General features: G+C 34.8%; 1 protein-coding gene and 3 long non-coding RNA genes across 6 annotated transcripts in view; 3 read left to right on the top strand and 1 right to left on the bottom strand.

Annotated features, from left to right (window-relative positions):
- Positions 1–23,310, top strand: part of LOC145735648 (uncharacterized) — a 189,858-nt gene that overhangs the window by 26,611 nt on the left and 139,937 nt on the right. The window lies entirely within an intron of this gene.
- Positions 5,359–7,760, top strand: LOC145735597 (uncharacterized). Of its 2 annotated transcripts, XM_081989575.1 has the most exons (3): positions 5,359–6,088; positions 6,446–6,730; positions 6,802–7,760. In XM_081989575.1, exons 1-3 carry the CDS (start codon positions 5,422–5,424, stop codon positions 6,846–6,848), a joined length of 999 nt encoding a protein of 332 aa, XP_081845701.1. In that variant the 5' UTR covers positions 5,359–5,421; the 3' UTR covers positions 6,849–7,760. The 2 variants fall into 2 exon arrangements, with proteins under 2 accessions (XP_081845701.1, XP_081845700.1); XM_081989574.1 differs by having other exon boundaries at positions 6,446–7,760.
- On the bottom strand, positions 10,132–10,630 carry LOC145735448 (uncharacterized). 2 transcript variants are annotated; one of them, XR_014179677.1, is made up of 3 exons: positions 10,464–10,626; positions 10,294–10,402; positions 10,132–10,213 (listed from the first exon to the last, which is right to left on the bottom strand). It is a non-coding gene; the product is annotated as an uncharacterized LOC145735448 (long non-coding RNA). The 2 variants fall into 2 exon arrangements; XR_014179676.1 differs by having other exon boundaries at positions 10,132–10,402; positions 10,464–10,630.
- LOC145735477 (uncharacterized) lies at positions 11,993–17,488 on the top strand. Its single transcript, XR_014179686.1, has 2 exons — positions 11,993–14,349; positions 15,327–17,488. It is a non-coding gene; the product is annotated as an uncharacterized LOC145735477 (long non-coding RNA).

Raw genomic sequence — 23,310 nt, 5'->3', positions numbered from 1 at the left:
TGAATAATTGGATTAAAGTATCTGCGAGATTTCAAAATTGCTAGATGGATTCATTTGGAGAACCACACCAAATTTGCGTTCCACGTGTTCTGTGACGCTGGTGCTAAAGCTTACGCCTGCGCAATATTCGTGAGGGTTGAAAGCACGTCCGGGGTATCAGTTCATTTGTTAGCTGCAAAATCCCGAGTGGCGCCTATAAAAACGACGACTATTCCACGTTTAGAATTATTGAGTGCCACGATAGCATGTAGGTTGTATTTATAGCATATATTGATAGCAGTGCAATCTAATTTTGAGCAGCATGTGCCTTGTCATTTTTGGACTGACTCGTCTACGTTGCTCTGTTGGATACGACACAACGAAGAATGGTCAGCATTTGTACACAATAGAATTAAGGAAATTAGATCGCTTACTTCTATATCGGCTTGGAGACATGTTCCTGGGCATTTAAATCCCGCAGACTTACCATGGAGAGGATGTTCTGCAAAGGCCTTGTTGGAGACCCATGGTGGGAGGGCCCCAATGGTTACATGACAGTGAAGAGTCCTGGCCGCAGATGGAACCATTTAAGTTTGAAGTCGAGAATGAAAGGAAAAAGACAACGACTACTATGATCAATAATGAAGATGAGTGGCACTTAACATATTTTTCACGATATTTAAAAACAATTAGGATGTTTGGCTGGATGTTTCGTTTTTCATACAATGCTCGACATTTGGAAAAACGAACTGGTTTCCTTACTGCAGAAGAAATTGACGCTGCCGAGCAAGTTGTTCTTAAAATTGTGCAACAATCCCAATTTACTAAAGATGACCAACGTTTAAAGTGTTTAGACATTTTTTGTGATAAAGATGGATTGATAAGATTGAAAACTCGTCTTGTCAATAAAAAGGATTCTTACCACTTCCGTATGCCAATTTTATTGCCTTCTCATCATGTCCTTGTGGACAAATTAGTGATGAACACACATGAGAAAACCTGTCATGCAGGAGTGCAGGGCTTAATCAGTATTCTTCGAGAAAGATATTGGCTTCTTGGCGGAAGATGGTACATACGAAGCATCGTAACAAAATGTGTTACTTGTAAACGACATGGAGCAAAACCGTTGAATGTAAAAACACCTGCACTGCCGGCAGAAAGGGTTGGAGACGCAGTAGCTTTCGAAGTCAGTGATGTTGGTCTGGCCGGACCCCTATATCTAAAAGGTGGAGACAATGTCTGGATTTGTCTTTTTACATGTGCAGTCTACCGGGCGGTGCATTTAGAATTGGCCACTTCCCTTTCAGCAGCTTGTTTTATGAAAGCATTTAGAAGATTTGTATCCAGACGTGGAAGGCCAAAAATAGTCTACTCCGATAATGGCACCAATTTTGTCGGAACCGAGAATTTGTTGAGAAAGTTGGATTGGAACTGCTCGGGAAAAAGTTTTGCTGCCGAAAGGATAATTTGGAAATTTAACCCACCTACGGCCTCTTGGTGGGGAGGGTTTTGGGAGAGATTAATAGGCCTCTTAAAACAATTGCTACGGAAGACCTTGGGACGTGCTCATCTGTCATACGAAGATTTGCTCACCTTGTTATGCGAATGTTAAGACGTGATGAAGTCTCGCCCATTGACTTACATGTGTTTTGTCGCCTTCAATGTAGTATATACGAGAGCTTGCAAGAGCAGAAGGATTACCTGATTTTGACGAGGTAGACCGATTAATGTGGTCTAGAAAGATAAGACGCTTGCAACAACTCCGAGATGATTTACGGAGACGTTTTCGTAATGAATACCTCGGACATTTAAAGTTGTTTACCAGTAAAATATCACCTATTCGTCGTGTGAAATTGGGAGAAATAGTTCTCGTTGGCAATGATAATGACAAACGTATGGACTGGCCAATTGGACAAATTGTCGAAACGTTTCCTGGAAAGGATGCAACAGTGCGTTTGGTGCGAGTTCGTACATCAGGAGGGCAGGTTCTGAGTCCTGTCCAGAGGATTTTTGCTTTCGAAATCGAGGTCATGAAGGAAGTTACCGATAGCTCAAAGGGATCTGTGGAGCTACGCCACAGACAGTGTCCTGCCTTTTGAGGTAGGACCACGTGAGCTTCATAGGCTGCCTAACGCGGAAAACGGGAGTGAAAGTGATTAAAGCAGAGTACCCGATCCGTTGTGCACTCAAAGTGAACCGTCTAACGTGGAGATCGGAAGTGACAGTGTTAAAAGCAAAGTACCCGTTTCGTTACACACGCGAAGTGGCAGAAATGTAAAATTACCAAAAAGATTTTTAGAGTAAATTTAACTGAGAAACTTATGAGAAGTTTCTCAGGTGGGAGGATGTGGTGTAAATGGTAGAGAGTAGGTATAAGTAAACCTTGTTAGAGAAAGGCCTAAATATAAGAACAGGAAGAATTATATTTTCTGAAAACCTAAGCTGCTTTCTTTCGACATGTGATTTCGGATCAAAACGCGTTATGATTTAAGAATCACGTTTCTTTGATTTTTGCGAGTTCCAAAACACGATTCCGAACTGTCGAAAATCGGATTCGGATCGGTAATCCCTCTTCCCCTCCGAAACATGAATTATTTATGTTTCAGAGGGGTAAGGGGCGAAGATTTCATGATTGAAATTCAAGTGACATACGTCAATATTCTAATCACAACACACATAACCTCAAATTTTATTTTTATTTGTAAATACAGACAACAGAGTTTAGTTTATATTCATAAAATTCATCAATCATTCATCAATGGCTTCCACAAAAAACATTTTAGAGGTTCAGGATCCTGAAACCAACTCATTGATAACGTTTGAGTTAAATGAGGAGGATTTCATCGAGCTACTAATGGTAAGTTTATTCTTATGGATTTTGTATTTAGTATTAATATTTTACGGAAATTTTAGATATGCATTTTGTTCAAATGTTACTTAATGAACATAGTTCTAAATCACCTGATCAGGGTCCATATACAAATGACGATACATTGATTACTGATACACAAGAGTCAGGACAGTGCAATCTTGATTGTTTGGACAAATTATGGACAGAGAAGGAAACTCTCCTATTAATTGACTTGTACGAACAGCATATGGAAGATTTCAGTAATGCCAAAAAAAAGAAACATGTTTGGAGCATGTATGCCTATATTAATATCTGATTAGTAACCAATGTTTGGTTTCTATTTTAGCGATCTGCTTTAAAAGTTGAGAGAAAGTGGATCAACTTGATGAGAGTTTACAGGTCAACAAAGGACCAAAAAAATCAGGACGTGGGGCGAAAAATTACAAATTTTATAATAGGCTCAATGGGTTATTTGGACATAAGCCAATAAATACAGAGACAGGCACCTGAGTTGAAGTTGGAATGAAGAAAAGTGAGCTCAAGAATGACCCGATCCTTCCATCTACTTCAGCTAGTGAGAATGTGTCTGACAATACTTTGAGTGATATTACTAAAAGTGATAACTTTAAAGAAAGTAGTTCAGAAAAAACAAAGACCCCTTTACAAAAAAAAAAGAAAAGGTACATTTCGAGAAGAGTGTAAAAATAAAAGACACAAGGAAATAATGGAGCTAGAAAAAGAAAAACTTGCTATTGAGAAAAAAAAGGTGGAATTATTACAATGTTATTTATGATTGAGTAGATAACAGTATTTTTGTACCAGGTACTCACTTGTTCCGAAGTTTGTTATTTTGCTGTTTCTAGAATTAATTATTTGTTTGTTCTTTAGGAAGTATAAATGTAAGTCTAATATAATAATTATATAAGGATAATTAATATATTAATACATAATAATATGTTTTGACATGGGTATATAAGAAACTGTTAAAACTAACAAGCCCTAATAAAACCTGTAGTTTTTATCTTGTAAGGGGTACCAAGATTTGTACCAATAAAACAGCTTATTATAATGAAGGCTAACATTTTATTCCTCTACTTCAAATTCATCTGGTTCAATAAAAATTTCATCAAAAATGTCATTACATGAAATACACATATTATGTAAAACACATGAGGCTATGACACAATTTGTAAATAACTGCAAGTCAGTGTTTTCAAAACTTCTGATTCGACGAAATCTGCCTTTGAGTAGACCAAAAGCATGTTCTATAACAATTCTGGTGGCAGAATGTTTATAATTAAATTGTCTTTGATCTTCTGATAGATGTCCATTGTCTTTATATGGAGTTACTAGCCACCTTCTGGCCGGATATGCTGAATCACCTAGCAAACAATAGTTGCCATAGAAAAGACCATCATAATTTTCTTCAGCCAAATTGTACATTGCAGATCTGCGCAACATTCTGGCATCATGCATGGAACCTGGTTCTCCAGCTTTTATGCTTACAAAAGCCTTCCTAGAATTCACAATTCCCTGCAGAAGGATGCTATGATAGCATTTTCTATTAACATAATCTTGCTCATTCTGCAAAGGACGCACAATCATCAAATGACTTCCATCCACTGCCCCAATAATGTTAGACAATCCTTTTTTTAATAGAAATCGTTGGGAGTCTATCTCAGCTTCTTCTCTGTTTGGCCATTTTATATGGTCATTACTTATCTCAACTAAATATTGCAAAACTGCACTTATAATTCGATGTGAACTACTGATAGTCACATTGAATCTATCAGATATTAAGTACAGGTCTCACCATTTTTCAAAATAGAAAAATTTTATCTACCAATTATCTTCTGACATGTACTTCGATTTAAACGTGTTAAGTGTTGCTTAAATTCCAGCTCTGAATAGGTTTCTATTGTATTCATGTAGTCCACAATTCTTCTGCGTTTTGTTCGAGGCTGGTAATCTTCTTCCTCGTCTTCTTCTGAAGAAGAGGAAATCGTACCAGAATCTTTTAAAAGCTCTTCTTAAAATCCATATTAAAACTAAGAAGATGTTATATTGTTTTTGATTTGATTGATAGCTTACCAAAATAAAATCATCCATTTATAACAAAAACGATAACAATAATATTAAATTAAATTAAAAAGATGTCTGTATTTTGACTTTTGTATAACACTTTTGACATAACAACTTCCAAAGAGCCAGCACATGTTCTTTCGTCTTCCGAAAATGAATCATGTTTCTAAGGATTTCGATCGAATCCTAAAATCATGGTCGCGAAACATGATTGGAATTGAGTGTCAAAAGAAAGCGGCTCTGACCTTACTTAAACTTTGATGTTTTGTTAATGATTATGTATGTGGGGCACGTTGTTGGTGAGTAGGCATCCCCTTTTTTCCCGGTTTTTTATTGATTATTTCCTTCCTATCAATTTTGACCAATCGCTATCAAGAATTAGTATAACAAATGTAAATTTTAAGTGAAAAAATCACTTAACAACTGTCAACTTAGCGGTCAGCAGTTTCATGCAAGTTTGACAAGTTGCCTTGTAAAAACAAACTTGATGGTTTCTATGCTGTGTTGCTATGTACCGTTACCAACAACAAAAATCACAAACGACGCTTACGAATTTATTAATTTTTCAACTGAAACTCAAAATGAATCGGTTTGGAAATGTTTCCGAAAGTAAAATTAACGGGGCTGTTGAAAATAGTGTTCCACTAAATACTCAGAAGACTCACACATCGATCTGGAAGCAATTTATGGAATTTTGCCAAGCAAAAAAATTACCAATTACTCCAGATAACAACTACAGGACAGGCGAGCTAAATTTAATCTTCAAGGACTGGGCATGGAACATGCGTAAAGCTAATGGAAAAAACTATAAAGAACTGTGTGTAAAAGTAATGTGGAATATCGTTGCCAAAAAACTACAGGAAAAATATTTTCAAGAATTTAATATCGTGTTCGACCCATTCCACGACATTACCTTTAAGCCAGGTAGAGACGCTCGAAATGCGAAAAGGAGAAGTCTCGAGAAACATGAAGAAAAATGGAAAACAAGTTCAGCTTCTTTAAATATGGACGAGTACTACAAGATGGTGTCCTTATGGGATGAGACAACTCCAACCGGGTTGCAGCGTAAATTTTACTTTATTGCAGCAGTTGAGCTTGCTTGGAGAGGCGGAGAAGCGGCTCGTTGCTTAACAGAACATTTTAAAGAAGAAACTGATAATTATGGGATCAAAACAGGTGAGATCTTGCTTTTTAATTTTGCATCAAAATCTGTAACTATTTATTGTAATTTGGCACAAAAAACGCTTATATCAAAACAAAATATGTGCGCATACTTTTTATCTTGGCATAAAATCTGTTTTCGCAATTTTTTAATGTCTTTTTTGCAATACCTTGTATAAATCACGTTTGTCATTTTTTAGCATCCAAAATTTGCTAGCTATACTATTTTTGTAATAAAATCAAAAACGATATATAACCACAAAAATTCCTTTTGCTTTTCCAAAAAAAATAAAAGCTACATAAATCTACTTTAAAATCACACTACAAAAGATATTTTGACATTTAAGTTAAATTATGTATCCCTTGTTTCAGGAAGGATTCAGTACAATACAGTCTTCAGCAAAACTGCACAAGGTGGTGCAAAAAATCTGTGCGATAGGAAGTGGCTTGTTCCTAATTCAAAAAACCCTGAGTTTTGTCCGGTACGTTTGTACAAATCCCTGTTGGACAAACGAACGTCTAAAATAACAACAAATAGATTGTTTTTGACACCAAATTCAGCATGGCAGTCCAATCGTAACACTGGATGGTTTAAAAACGTTCCTGTTGGAAGAAATGAACTATTAAAATGGACAAAAGACGCAGCGCAAAAAACAGGTGTGAACACGAAAGAAATTAAAATATCTAACCATTCTATGCGATCAACTGCTGTTACTAATCTTGCAAAGGCCGGTGTAGGCGAGCAGCAACTCATCAAAATCACAGGACATTCTAAAGCTGCGTCTATCCAACCATATCTACAAATGGACAGAACATCATTCAAGTATCATTACTGCTTTAAGAACCGTCCAAAATAATGTACCATCTACAAGCTTCGAAGCTCCCTTGAAAAAACAGAAAATAGACACTTCTTCGAGCCAACACCATCAATCGTTTGACACTCCTCACAGCAACATAGAGAATAGTGCTACTACAAACATAATTAAAAACAATCTAACCGATATGGCTTACAATACTCCTGTAACCTACAATAATTGTAATTTTTATATTAATTGTAATTTAAAATGAGTTTGAAGTAATTACCCTTTCTGGCTTGAAAGTTATGGTTCTTATTAAGCATTGTTTTAATTTTAAAAAAATGTTGTAATAAAATAAAATGTTTATTTAACTCAGGAAATAATCTTACCAAATATCCCTCGTGCATCTAATTTTTCCTGTGGAAATACTTAGAAACTCGTTTTTCCGAATTTTTCCGGAAAAATTAAATGCACTAGGGATATTACCCCCGATAATACAGTTTTTTTTCAAAGACACAACCAGTCAGTCTTTTAATACTCAAGTCACAACGTGAAAGTCCTTTCAGACGGGTAGTTTGATTGGGAACTCACAGTAATAGCAGTAATAAGGTAGTTTGGTGTGAGTTCAACTAATAGGGGTAGAAACTACTCATATGAGACAATATTTACCTATCTAGTACTATGATTGTAAAGCAAACATCTTTGTGCAGCTGCAATGTTTTTGTTTAAAGAAATAAGCCAATACTTAATAAAGCTGAATTTTTAGATATTTTGATTATTCAAGCGTATCACTTTATAGTATAAATACTTTGTCAGAAGGAAAGTAATACCTCCACTCAGTAGAGGTGGACTTCACTTGTTCAATGTAAAGAATAAACCATTGGTTTTAAGTTCATACTGTGCAGCCGAGCATCCACTGTGACGTCACGCGACGTATCGCTTTGAGGAAACAGGTTTTGCGGATGGGGCCGCCCTCTTGGATCTGTTGTGTTGAAGTAAAATTCCCACTTGTCACTTGTTATGTCAAAAAAAACTACCTAGAACATGCTGCTAAATTATATTTTTATGACAAAATCCAATAATTTAATTAATGAAAATTATACACTAATATCAAGGAAATGTATGTTTTTTGATAGATATAATGGATGCAACAGCTGCTGGGCCCAGGTAAGATTACGATGGCAATTTCATACCTAACCTATGTAATAAACCATGCTATTGCTGATGCATCATTACTACACATTTTTGTACTAACATTTTTTAAGGGTGGTTCTAGTAACTAATTAGGCCAGTCTTACAGATCTGCAACTGGTATATGCTGCATACATCACTACTTTTCCATGTGGTTGAAAAAGCACAACTTTTATGAAGAAAGTGACTACGTTTCCCAGGGACTGCAATCAAGTCAAGTTGGAGAAGAATAAAATCCTGTGCAATATTTTAAACTATCTACATTACAACAGTGGATTAAAAAAGGAAGTTTTCAGGTGAGTTAACTGATTTTAATGATAGTAACATTAAAATAAAAAGCAATGCAGTTTTCAATATGGTTTTACCTTTAATACAATAATCATCATTGTTCACTTTGTAGACTGCATTGTTCAACCTTGAGTTAATATGTATTATATGTAGTATATGAGGCAGGGTTTACCCAAGTTTTTAGTTGTAGTATTAATAAATATACTTATTCTCCATATCAACCGAGGGGTAGAATGCCGAGGTAATTTGGTGTACACACTCGAGGTATTATGAGGCACTTTTCCATTACTACAAGACATTACGAGGCATTTTGAGATATTTATAAAGCATTTGAGAGTATTGTGGGGCATTGTCTGTATATTTCAAAATGTAGTTTATTAATATAACAAAATTGACTGAAAATTGAACATAACAGCATAGGCACAAGTAATTATTATGGTAAAATCTTTGTTACATGATATTGAGTTGAAACAATATTCATTACAAATTATTATAAAAATGTACCAATTTTTCAACATTTAAACTACATTTTTAAGGTCACGTGACTGTTTTTAACAGGTGTCAACTGGCTTTTACAGTGTTGCAGGCTCAAAATTGTATTATTAACGTCGCACAACGTGTATTTTACAATTTCAGCTTTTACAAATGTCTAAATTTAATTTACCAAATGATCAACATTTAAATTACATTTTAAAGTTATGTGACTGTTTTTGACAGGTGTCAGTTGGCTTGGACAGTGTTGCAAGCTCTAAAATGACATAATCAAAGTCACATGATGTGTCTCTTGCTTTTACAAATGTCTAAAATAGTCTAAATGTAATTTGCCAGTTTTTAATTTTAAACCACATTTTAATGGTCATGTGACTAATTTTGACAGATGTCAACTGACCTTTACAGTGTTGAAAGAACATGCAGAATTGCATTTTCAACGTCACGTAACGTGTATTTTGCAAGTTAAGTTTTAACAACCTTTTAAATTTAATTTACCATTTTTCAAAGTTTAAACTGCGTTTTGAACTTCACGTGACTGTTTTTGACAATGTCAACTAGCCTTTACAATGTTGCAAGCTCAAAAATTGAATTATCAAGTCATGTGACCTATAGTTCTTACAATTTTATTACTGTCTAAATTTAAATTACTTCAACTGTTTCTATGTCTGTATTTAAGAAAGCAACAAATGTGTAAACATTTTAAGGTATCCTAAGGCAGTTTAAATAATTTAAAGGCATTTTGATGTATTTCTAAGCAGTTAGAGGCATTTTAGGCTGTTTTTTTAAGGCATTATCACTATGAGGCATAATCGAAGCATTGTGAGGTATTTTAAAGGTATTTCGTATGCAAAAAGGCATTTTGGTGTACAAAAAATTATCGGCGGTCTACCCCTCGATATCAACCCAGAGTAAAGTAACCTGGACTACTTTGTTTACTACGTGTTGTTATGGACAAAAATTAAGTTTTTAATTACGTCTATGTAGACCTGCGAATTAAAATTAAACTAAATTTTCATTCAAGTCAAATTAAGTTTTCTCAATTTCATAAAACTATTAAAAATTTAGCTACATAATGAATAAAATGTTATAGAAGCAATTGTGAGTCTAAATAGAATTCATTTAGGCATTATTTAAAAAATACCACATATCGTCAGAACATTCATCTTGCTCCAAAGGGACTATTATTATTTTTTTAAACTTTAAGACCATGTACCTCCATAACGAAACATTTTTGGATCATGGTTTATATAGAAAACTAGGTTTTCGAAAGGAAGGAAATGACAAACAGTCTTCTCCACAATACTTTATTATGACCTTAGATGGTAAGGTCTGCTCAACAAGTTTCGGTCACATAAATGACCATCTTCAGGAGCTACAAGAATAACCTACTTTACATGGTGTACCATAAGTTTAATGTTAAAAAACGAGATGTTAAAAAACGAGAAAACGTACCTTAAATCGATCGATCAATGTGACTACTGTCTTTTTACAAGGGGAGAGACAGAGAGACCCATGTTATAACGAATTAGTGACTATAACATAGTTAAGTAGGTGAACAATGCTGTAAAATTTAACACATGTAACAATTGATTAAAGGGATTATAAGGAAATTTAATAGTTACCTCATTATGGAGAAAAAACTAACTATAGCACATTAAATTAAAATTAAACAAAAAACTTAAACTAGACCCATTTAGGGCTGGGTGAGACCCTAGGGGGAAAAAAAGATCTTAAAACTCGTGCACCATCCACTGAAGAGGCGATCAAACAGGAAACAAAATGGAGGTGCAAAAATTTCACATTGAAAAACTAGGTTTTGTTTTGACGTTTAATCAAACCCTAAAATACAGGGTGTTTCACGATAAATGCGTCATATTTTATGGTTTGATTAAAAGTAAAAAATTACCCTAGTTTGCTAAATAAACCATGGGGCAAAGATGTTCCGTTATGGAGATACAGGGTGTTATAGTTTGGATCTATTTATTCAAACCGGTCTCAGATATTTTTATTAAACTTTGTAGGTCAACTGTCCATGATAAGGCACGTTTTGCAATAAAAAACATATTTTTTTAATTTTCGCAAAAAAATTACGAAAATTAAAAAAATATGTACACTGCTCTTTTTTCCATTAAACACAAATCAATTTTGAATTACCCATTTAATTTAGAACAGAAAAGCTATCTAGTAACTTTTCGGTACACCTTTCTTTTTTCCAATAAAAAATTGAAAATCATGAAAATGTGCCCATAAAATCAATACTAAATCGTCGACTGTTTATTAATCAATATCTAAATTTTTATTAATTTAGTTTTTTTCAAAATTTTTTAATTCGATAGGAACAAGCAGTATCTTCCTATTTTTTTATTAAAAAACTGGATAAATCAAAATTTTAAAATTGAATAGAGACGAAATTCGAAGATTTAGTATTAATTTTAATGGTACTTTTGCAGGATTTTTTATTCGAAAACGAGATGACGTACCAAAAAGTTACTAGATGCCTTTTCTGTGTTAAATTGAATAAGGAATTCAGAACTGATTTGCATTTTATGGAAAAACAGTGGCGTACATATTTTTTTTTTGCAAAAATGGTCAATAACTTGTTCGATTAGACGCCACTAGCAAAAATAAAAAATATATTTTTTAATGGCAAAACAAACTTTATCGTTGACACCTAAAAAGTTTTACGAAAATATCTCTTATTGTTTTGATGAAATAAATAAATTTAGATTTTTTTACCCAAACTTTAACACCCTGTATCTACATAACGAAACATTATCTTTGAACCATGGTTTATATAGCACAATAGAGTTATTTTTTGACGTTTAATCAAACCCTGAAATATAACGCATTTATCGTGAAACATCCTGTATAACGCTTTATTATGAAACACCCTGTTGACTGATTCAGCTTAAGTAATTTCGACTTTTTTAATTGGAACAGCCTGTGTATTACTTATTTTTCTGATAGCTTTTACAATTCAACTTTTGTGAAGTATGTCATATACCTACCTAATTTAAATGTCTGCGATTTATTTATATTTTTCAACTTTTACCTGCATTTTTTGTTATCTTAACTAAACTATAATCTGAAAATTGTCTTTAACAATTCAATTGAACAATAAACATTTTAAATTGTTGTGGTTAATGACATACAAAATTAAAACATTTGTTTTTTTATACATTATACAGGGTTATTCACGTTATTCGACACGGAAAATTGTGACTAAAGTATTCACTTTCAACAAACTTTTAATTCTGGGATGGATGTAGACCTATTGGAGGTATCTTTTAAAAATATTTTCAAGATTTACCGGTTGTCCCAAATGCAGAAAAAGTATCAAAGTTATATTTTTTCAAATGGAATACTTAGTATTTTATTTGATATTGAGGTTTGGTACGTCTAAACTTTACAGTTTCTCAGATATTCGTTATTTTGTAAAAATTTAGAACAAGGTTTATTGTTTAATCACTCAACCTATGTTTGATATCAATCAAAATTGGCTTGGGAACTGCTAAATGATCAAGTTTTAGGATCCATGGGTGAGAAATTGTCTAGCTCATACAGGATGTCTCAAAATTTTTCTCCCAATAATTCCAACCTTTAAACTTTAACAACTTGTCAAAATCAAAGTGAATGGTTTATTTATGGTGGTCGAATTTTATGGTTAAAGTAGATGCAAAATTTAATTATCTACCGAAAATTATTGAGGTCTCTTATGACTAACTGTTTGCGTTTTCTTGGAAAGTTAACATTTCTCGAACTCGCACCGATTTTGAGTGATTTTTGATACCCTTGAGAAATGACCACAGATTAGCGAATTAGCGAAATTTTTAGGAGTATATCCATTAAGATACTTAATAATGTTGCTGAAGGACTCAAAAACGGAGTAGGTATGTTTCTGTTTGTAGTCGAATTGTCGCCGTTTTAAACATTTTTATGAATTATTTTTGTAACTTGTTTAGCAAATTTACAAAGTATTAAGCCACTATTTTATTCTAAGCTTTACTCAGATTAGAACGATAGATATGTAATTGGAAAAGATACCAAGTGATCTTTGAACGATTGCAAAAATCAGTCAAAGTCAGCTCTAGTTTAAGAAATGTCGATTTTCCAAGAAAACGTTAACAATTAGCGGTATGAAACCTTAATAATTTTCGATAGGTAATTAAATTTTGCATATATTGTAACTTGTAACCATAAAATTGGTGGGGTTCCATTTAATTAAATTTTGCATATATTGTAACTTGTAACCATAAAATTGGTGGGGTTCCATTTAATTTTGACAAGTTTATACTACTTCAAAATTGTAGTTTTTGATTAAATTTTTTGAGACCCCCTATATGAGCTAGACAATTTATTAGTTTTGGATCATAAAACTTAATCTGTTATCAGCGCCCAAACCAATGTTGGTCAATAAATCTCAAAGGAAGGTTGAATGTTTAAATGTTAATATTTGTTCTACATTTTTACAAATTTAGGAATATCTGAGGAACTGTAAAGTTTAGACCTATCAAACATCAATGAACTTCAATTAATTTTTATTTTCAACGTAGATTCTGAAAATAAAGTAATATACTAGATGTTCCAATTGAAAAAACATGACTTTGATACTTTTTCTGCATTTGGGACAACCGGTACATCTTGCAAATATTTTTAAAACCTACCTTCAATATCCATCCCAGAATCAAAACTTTTTTGAAAGTGAATAGGTTAGTCGCAATCTTCCGTGTCGAATAATGTGAATAACCCTGTATAGGGTGGACCATAAGTAATGGGACATAGAGCTACATCATTACTACTACTATTTTGCTACTACTACGCTATCTGCAACTATTTCAGCTGCTTAAAAGGACTTAAACTTTTTTTACGCAGTTGAAACGGAGATACGACTTCAAAATATTATTCTAATATGTTTTCTATTTAAAAAAAGTATACTAGTTTTAGATCTTAAATGTTGTCCGTTTTCGAGATATTTAATGTTTTAATATTGTTTTGCTAATACGGTTAATGGTTAAAGGGTAAAGTACATTTACAAAATTCATAATAACCTGCAACGTATATAAATTAATTGGTACAGTTTTTGAGATGATTGGTGGTGACGTGCGTATGGGTGATGACGTCGGTGGCCAGATTCCTTTCGGATCGGAGAGGACAAAGTCCGATACCTGGCTGCGGGTTTTTTTTGTCGTGCGTTTAGAGTAAAATTGTATTATAGTTTGCTATACTAAATGAAACGAATACTCGAATGGCTTATCGGGGAGATGAGCGGAGAAAGAATGTAAGGTAAAAAAAGATTGTCGGTTGAAAGTGGTTCGTGCAGGTCTGTTTGAATCGAGATTTCGTAGTAGTAGGCGAAATTATCTTGTGTTTAAGAAATTTAAAAAGTATTATAAATCACAATAGTATTTATAAACTGTTGTGTGACCAAAACCTGTGTGTAACCAAAACTGTTAAAAGTCAGAAACGGTTGAAGTTAGGTAAAGGAACTGAGGACAAAAGGTCACATCGGTAAGCCTTTCAGGACTTGAGAATTTAATTAATGTTTAGACTACCGTTTTGCTGACAAAGCCACCATTTTTATGAAACGGGTAAACAGGTCATTGTTGCTGGTACGGTTGCTCGACAACCGCCTATACAGTGCAGGTCAAAAGTTTAAATTTTCTCATTTTTGTTCGTGTTTTACGACGAAAGGGCTCAAGTTAGAGATCCGAAAAAAATACACAAAACTAGTCCGTGATAGGTACTATAACTTTCATTACTACGATTTTTCAATCAAATCAACCGTACAGGCGCAAAAAAATTAAAACCGTTTTCCCATGTTAATCTCCTATGTCCAGGGTGCTCTTGGACACCTGGTATTACCTTTAAAATTTTACATTTATTGTAAATTAATTTTGCAATGCGGAAAAGTAACTTTACCGCATCCGGTGCGGAAAAGTACTCTTTCCCGCACTCAAATAAGTGTGTAAAAGTGCATTTACCGCACCTGAGTAGGAAAGGTTTTTTTCATTATTCTTACTAGTCTGAAAACTATCTATTTTTTGGTTGATTTGTTTGAAAAAATGTACCTTTTCCGTGAGGACGCTGGAAAGTGCGCATTTCCCGTGCGCTGTTTTTAACTGGTGGGTTTTCTCGTGCGCTAACAGATACGTGTTTTGCATAAAATAAATTTTTTTAAAGTCAGTAAATTTCTGATATTATACGTTAAGTTACGTATACGAAAACATGCGAACAGATGTGTATGGTAAATACCTTCTTCGCAACTGTGCGTATAATTTTCGTACGTTTCTAAACTTGTTTATGGTCAGAAATAGACCACCTGTGGACTAGATTGAATGGTAATTCAATGTATAATGAATTTTTATACTGATTTTATGCTACAATATAAATTCAAGCTTCAGCTAACATTGGTTAAAACCGAGTTAAAACTTAAAACACATTGACATTTCTTATATTCTCGTGATAATATATTTTTTTTGTTACAGATATTCTCCCGGTGAAGCGAGAAGCAAAAAAAGGTCATCCAGGTCAATCTTGGATTTTTTTTAATTTTAATAATAAACTAATGATTGGGGCGCGGGTGGTGTGTAGTTTTATTTGCGATTTCGATTTGCTGTTATGCCATTTGCAGCATTGTTCTATCCACAATATCTGGCCGAATAATTTTCATTTAATTTCCAACTAAATGCTGAAGTATTAGAAATATTGTCATTCCTTTAAATGTCAATCTACGCATGGCGAACTGAGTAACTGTGCAGAAGTTGACATTGGGAGTGAACAAGGACCAGCAATCAGTAATATCTATCTAACGTACAATTTATTTTCCAACTGATTAACATCCTACAGCAAATTTAACTTTTTGTGTCTGCTCAGCTCCTATTTATATCGAAGAATTAATGCTAATTACATGTGTTTTCTAAGAACTATGAATAATGCCCAAACGGCATTTGGACGTTGATTCAACGTTCGATTAACCGACGTTGGGGCGACGGCATTTCTACTCGTATTTGCACTATTTTGGGGAATACAAATTTGAGTCGATTGGACGTCGGGTCACGACTAATACGGTATATTAACCCTTTCAGTCATGACCCTTCTAAAAACATTTTGAAAAAAATTGGCGTTTTGAGGGAAAAATATTAATTTTTTATGATTTTTCGTGAATTAGCCTAATTGGTTTCCTACGGCCGAGGTACTAAAACGAGATATTCTGAACCTTAATGGAGGCGAATGTCTGAAATCTCTGTGCCGTAGCCAGGGCCAATAAACAAATAACTGATTTAGTGAGATTTTCCAAGGATAACTCTTCGTTCTCTAAGTTATGGATAAAGTCCAATAACATCTGAGGATCCCGAGTAAACTCATAACGAGGTCTTTGAGGACGCAATCTCGAAATGCCTTTAATAAACCTCTTAATAAAAGGATGTCTGCTAAAATTATCCGGAAAAATCAGTGATAAAGCTGATCGAATATTGTTGAACGAGCCGTATTTAAAAGTTCTTTTGTCCAATAAATCCCTGAAAAACAAAATCACCTGATCCAAGGAAGCTCCGTAGACTGACAATTGTTTTTCTGTACAGTATGTCCACCAAAGCCGATATGCTGAATCATACTGTCTTATAGTGGACGCTGATAAAGACTGCAAAATAACTGGCAAACCTTCTTCAGGCATACCTTTTAGCAAAAAGGCTTCCCTGATAATCGTCCTGCAACCAGGGTAAGATCCTTTACAGGGAACAGCTGATCTCTAAACGGAGAAAAAATTAAATTATTAGATGGTCCTAAATATAAAGGAGTGTCAACCAAAAGCTTGGAGAATAATGCATACCAAGCCTGTGATGGCCAATAGGGAACCACCAAAATTCCTTCTGCTCTATCGGAGATTATTTTCTTTAAAACTCTCGCGATTAAAGCAAAGGGTGGAAAAGCGTAAAAATAGAAATTTTCCCAAGGGATTGTAAAAGCATCTATTGCTAGAGCCTGGGGATCATTGAACAAGGAAATGTAATGCTGGCATTTCTTATTATAAAATGACGCAAAAAGGTCTACATCAAAAGATCCAAATCTGCAAACTATTAAATCAAATTCATGGGAATTTAATTCCCATTCAGTTTCACATCTGGTAATTCGGGAGCTCCTATCTGCCAAATTGTCTTTAGAGGCTACGTAGGTAGCATGTATCCAAATATTTCTTTTCTCGCACCACTTCCAAATAGATTGACACAATTTATTAAGTTTTCTATTTCTGATGCTGCCCATACGGTTTATATAATAAATCGCAGTTACATTATCAATTCTCAAGAGAACATTTTTGCCAAAGTGAGAACTGTTTGTAAAATACTTTAAGCCGTTAAAAGCAGCTAAAAGCTCCAAATAATTTATGTGGTATTCTTTTTCTCCAGAGTCCCAGAACCCATGAGCCTCTCTTCCAACACAATGAGCTCCTCAACCAGTATTAGAAGCATCCGTGTAAATCTCGACAGAGTAAACATCCTGTCGAAATACTTGAGAAGCATTTTCTATAGCAGATAACCACCATTTTAAGTCTCTCTTTAATAACCTAGAATTAATAAGACATTTCTGATTAGCATTAACTAAAGCAGTAACTTTGAACCTCTCCAAATTTTTCAAATATAATAGCCCATATTTTACAGCTGGCAAAGTAGATACCAGTAAACCAGATAAATGAGCCACAAACTGTATTCTACATTCTGACAGCCTCAAAAAAACTTTAATGGTTGAGATAATCCTTTGTTTTTTCTCTTCAGGCAATGAGATTGTCATGGAGACAGAATCAAAATAAAAACCAAGAAATTTGCACTTTTGGGATGGAGACAGGCAACTCTTTTTAAAATTAATAACAAGTCCCAAATAAGCCAACAAATCAATAGAAATTCTAGTGTGAAATTTGGCCAGGTGCTCACTCTGAGACAGAATAAGCATATCGTCCAAATAAATGATGCAGCAAATTTCCAGCTTATGTAGGTGTGCAACTACAGCCTTCATAATCTTTGTGAATACATATGGCGCACATGAAAGGCCAAAAGGTAGACCAACAAATTCGAAACAATTCTTTTCAAAAACAAACCTCAAAATTCTTCTTGAAGAAGAATTAATTGGGACCAGGAAAAAAGCGTCAATAGTTGTCATCCACCAACCTGCCTGCAAAAGTTTAACAACTGTACGCCAATCTTCCATTTTAAAGTGAGGAGATTTAACAAATTGATTTAGTCTTTTGAGATTGAGGATAAAGCGTTTATCTCCATTAGGCTTATTTATTAGAAAAAAGGGAGACAGTATCTGGCGAGAAGATGGTGAACATTTTCTTATAGCACCTGAAACTAATAGCTTATTTAAAGCTTTAAGAATTTGTTGTTTTTCAAATACGGAAAATTGTTGTTTTCTTTGCCCTGATAAACTGCGCAAGGGCAGGCCCTGAAAATGCAGACGATAACCCTGCTTAATCCAACTTATTATTGTTGGCTTAGGATTTATTATTCTCCATCTTTTTACAAAATGCTTCAGTCTACCCCCATGTTTACCTACCTTTACTTCTTCCTGTATGCATAGGCCCTCTCCTCGGCCTTCCCCCACTCTACTTTGCCTTTCTCCTGTCGGTAAAGAGGTTTTTGCCCCCTCTGATATCTCGGTTCCCTCTGTCTGTAAGACCGAGATGGGGCATTCCAGTTTAAAGAACTAGGACCTCCTCTTGTGTTTGCCTGCTTTAAGGAAACTGACTGAATGCTCTTAAGTTCCCTACTGTTTTTCTCAATCTCCTTCTGAGCCTTAATTTTAACCCAAAAAGCATTGTTTCCACCTTGCTGTTTATAGCAATTTGCTTAATCATCTTATCCAATAAGGGTACAACACAAAACCTCCTACTCTGAGATAATTGATAATGCAGATCTACAAGAATTCGACCTGCATCCAAAGCTGGCTGTAAAGCAGCTTTACGCACTGAGTTGTTATCTGCAGTGGACTCATTTAGTAATAAATTTAAAACACAGCCTAAAGCTGACAAAGCTGATCCCAACTGAGTCTGAGAACTAGCTAAATACTTATCTCTTTTTAATAAACTTTTAGATAATATACCTGCTACCTCCACATTAAGATCTGGGGCTTTCAAATGCATCAAATTAAGAGGAATTGGATATTTCTCCATTAGATTAGTTCGGGCTTCCCTTGATAAACCTGAAGCCAAAAGGTTCTCCCAACGTACAGTCAAAATGCCCCATTTAACTCAATTTTATTGGTTTTCTTTAAATCCCGGTCATCACCCAAAAGCTTAATGGTCTCTTCATCTAGACCCTCTTCATCATGCAAAACCAGAACGTCTTCATTGCCCGCCGAGCCACTTGATGGACTGCGATCTAAGGCTTTAGACTCGGTTTGCGGGCTATTACCCCCTGAAGAAGACTGGGACTCGAAACTAGAGCTTTCGCTGTAGTCCCTTCTTCTGCGAGACTGATATTCTCGCTTTGAAGAAATTCGGGAAGAACGATTTTCGCACGTGCTTTTTCTATTTAACAAAGACTCTAGCAGTCTGACTCGTTTTTCTAGACTCGAGCGAGAACTAGAACGTGAACGAGACCTAACACGTTTCCTAGAGGACATCTTTGAACCCACCTAAAGACCTAAATCAAAAGGAAAATTTAATTGCCCTAAACGTAAAAGTAAAAACGTGGGACTATAAAAGGTCAACATCCTTACCAACCAGCGCCGAAAACGAAAGTGAGCTATCTTGTACTTGAAAGTCCTTGCACAGTAAATTCAACAGATGTGAAGAGCACAAACTATCCCCCTTTAGACTGGAAACTGCAATGTTAACGTTTGGAAGTAAAAGAAGCGCCATCTCGTAACAGAGCGCATCACTAATACTCAATTTTTGGCATTCACCAAATGTCAGGAAGTTTTTTTTTCTATATATTTTTTTAAATTCTAATTATAAGCCCATTCATAAAGACATTTTCAACCGTAACCAATTTATTATTATGTAGTACGTATATAGTTCAATTTTCATAGTAGACAAATTTTAATATTGTTTATCATAATTTCAACACTATTGATTAATAATAAATTGGCAACGATTAAAAGTGTCTTTACGAACAGGCCTTTTAAAGAACAAAAACAGGCCTTTCTTTTTTATTGTATATTAAATTTTGTTACTCTTACTATAGCATACAAAAACAAAATTTAATTTACTTACAATTAGATTTACTTATGGTAATAAATTGTCACAGTGATTAAATTAAACTGTAATAAAAAAATTACAGGTTGGTAGGCGAAAATGTGCTCTACAACTTTTATCTGAATCATTTTCCATTAAATGAATTGTGCAGGCGCAAAAAATCAAAACCGTTTTCCCATGTCCAGGGTGCTCTTGAACCCCCTGTATAATACAACAAAATATTAAGCAAGTGTTTCAATTGTTTCGTTGAGACTATAAATCCACATTTTATTGTTTTCCTTGTTTGAGGAAATACTATGGGATGGTTCTCAATAACAATAATATGGTCAGTCCTACTCGTGGCTAAATAACATATATCTGAAACGAAATGTGATGGATTGACTACAAACGAATTTCGGTAATTAATCATGTGATGGACTTAATTCATAATCATAAGCGCATTTTCTTGTTGTAACCTTAAAGTTTAAAGTCCGTAATGCATTATATTGGTTTATACAAAATTCCATAAACATATTCATAACTAATGACCTTGAAAGATGGTTAATTTCAACTTTTAAAATACAATTATCAATAAAAACTAAATCTGAATCTGTCAAATACTAAAAGAAATGTATTGGTTAGATTGCAAACTTTTAATATTTTGAATAGTTGAAATAAAAACAACCGATTTCATAACCAAAAAATGAATATTGTGTTATTATTAATTGATGAATAACATTTGACAGAGAAAAATAATAAATTTATGAATTAAGAATAAGAAATTGCATTGCAACACCTTTCTCGTAAATGTAGTAAATTAAGAAATAATTTTATGATAAACTATTTATAATTATTAATTTTGTTTATGGAATTGCATTGAAAGCAATTTGTGCATATAAACGTCGCCAAAAAATATATACGAATACGAATTTCTGTAATTAATCATGTGATGGTTCTGAAAAGAACCTTTGTTCAACGTCGTCGTCGTCGTCGTCGTCATCAGCAGTATAAAGTTGAGCTGAAACTAACAAAAAAAATTCACTTTGACCTGTCCTTGCCTAAAGGAAGGGTTACAGGTTACAGTTTTTTTTATTTTCAAAAGTTTTTTGGGGAGAAAAACTAAATTTTAGTGTTACTGAGAGTCAATTAAATTAAAAGTTGGGGAATATTTTATATATACTTTTTATACCTGAAACGTGATGAGAAAATTAAGGACAAATGAATTTCTGTAATTAATCATGTGATGGTTCTGAAAAGAACCTTTGTTCATCGTCGTCGTCGTCGTCGTCGTAGCCGTCATCATAAAGTTGAGCTGAAATTAACAAAAAATGTCAATAGTACTTTTAAAAATGTAAGAAAAACACTTTGAGCTGTCCTTGGCTTCGATCAATGTTGTTGCATGCAAAAAAATATGCAAACAACACATTAATCTACTAAGCCCTTCCACCCACGTCAAGGTCACACAGCTCCATGGAAGGGTACCTTTTAGATTAGAAACAGGTAAATAAATATTTCACCTAAAACTTATCTATTTGTTGTTACCCCAGTGTAATTGTCATACTCGTACAGTACTTGAATTACACTAAAGTATTTGTCACAACATAAAGCATTTAAAGTTGTAAAAATTGAATGAATGAAATACTAAAAAAAAGTTAGGGAGACGTTACGTTAGTTAAACTTTAAACACTTTATGTCGAAATGTGTGTTTTATGTGTGTGTGTTAGTATTTAAAGTGATTACACTTAAATGTCCAGATTCAAGTGTTTTAGTACCACTTTAAACACTTGTGTCGTTTGTGTATTTTTTGGTTTTTTGTTTTTAAATTTTTTTGGATTTTATTTTTTTTTTCCTATTCTATTATCTCCTATATCTACAACAGGGACCAGAGGGGAACTTAAAAACTATGCGCACCTAAAACTAACAATTTTTTTTTTTGGTCAATTTTAAACACCTACAGACTGTACGTGCGAGATCATCTAAAAAACGTACCAAATTTCAGATTGACCACACCAATCTGTAAACATTTTAAATTGATTTTACATTTTTTTAAATTTTTTTGGTAAATATAAAACATTTAAAATTGCCTAGCAAGACCAAATTCGTCTACACTTTTGTATCAATTTAAAATATTTATATTAATTTTTTTTTTTTTTTCCCTTCTTTGAAGGGGGCTGTCCAAATCCGGTAATAGCTTCCATCGCTTTGCGCTGACGAATTCTCGCCTCGATTTCCGCTATTTGTCTCGTTTCATCCCTCTGATCCTCTGTCAGTTGGTCGCTAATCGTATCCGAGGTGCCAGGCATATCAGCGACGGATTTGCGCATTTTCAACTCCACATCGGTGAGATCTGGACAAATGGGGTTGAAAAATTGCTCTTTTGCAATTTGCACCAGGTGCGCCTCGCTCACTTCTCCGTCACTGTCCTCGATTTGTTCTGGCGTCACAGTTGCTCCTCTGCTGATGATGGTGGATGTCGTGGTATAGCAGAGGGCAATGATCGTAGCAGTAGCCCAGGTTGTGGCGAACCTCTTGGCGGCCGAATCTGCACGTCTGACAAAATTCGAATCTTCGACGATGATTTATGCGTGCCGGCCTGTGATGATTGTGATGGTGGTGCCAAGTAGGTTTTTGGTTCGTTGTGTCGTTTTTTTCGTGGGCGCGCTCTAGGTGGTAAGGCGATTGGTGGTGGCATCAACAGAGCGTCTCGATCGTAAATGGTCGATGGTCGATCTCCAATCCGCCTGGTTCCATCAACACGTAATACCGCCGTGTCCAATGGGGGCAACAATAATTGTGGCAGCGACAATAATCGTGGTGGTCCACCATCATTACCGCCATCACCATCAACCACATTGCCACCATCGGGACCAACGACTACAGCATTGACGTTTTGATGGGCCCGTTTGCGTATATTATATACGACTACAGGCGGATCCGGTCTTACCGTAAACTCTTCGCGGTGTACCACATTCCGCGTTGTGAGCACGGTGGTAGGAAATGTGAAACGACCTTGCATCGGATGTGGCCCCACGAAAATTCGAACCTGTGCAGGATCGCCGACTCGCGACATGGCGACATACAACTGGCCGTGAGCAAAGCAGGGACTGGTGAGCGCAATCCCTACCCGCTTAAAAGTTTGTCCTTGCGACTTGTTGACAGTCATAGCGAATGCAAGGCGTACCGGGATTTGAGTTCGCTGTTGTTGCAGCTGCTCCTCCGGGTACAATATTGGCGACGACATCTTCTGTGGCTGGTGGAATGGCTTGTACCACAGGTGGTGGTGGTGGTGGTGTTCGCACAAT

Source organism: Ips typographus, linkage group LG11, assembly GCF_016097725.1.
Source record: "Ips typographus isolate SLU linkage group LG11, UJ_Ityp_2.0, whole genome shotgun sequence".
In the NCBI taxonomy this organism is placed as follows: Eukaryota; Metazoa; Arthropoda; class Insecta; order Coleoptera; family Curculionidae; genus Ips; species Ips typographus.
Note: the sequence above shows the minus strand (reverse complement) of the source record. Positions and strands in the feature narration are given on the sequence as shown.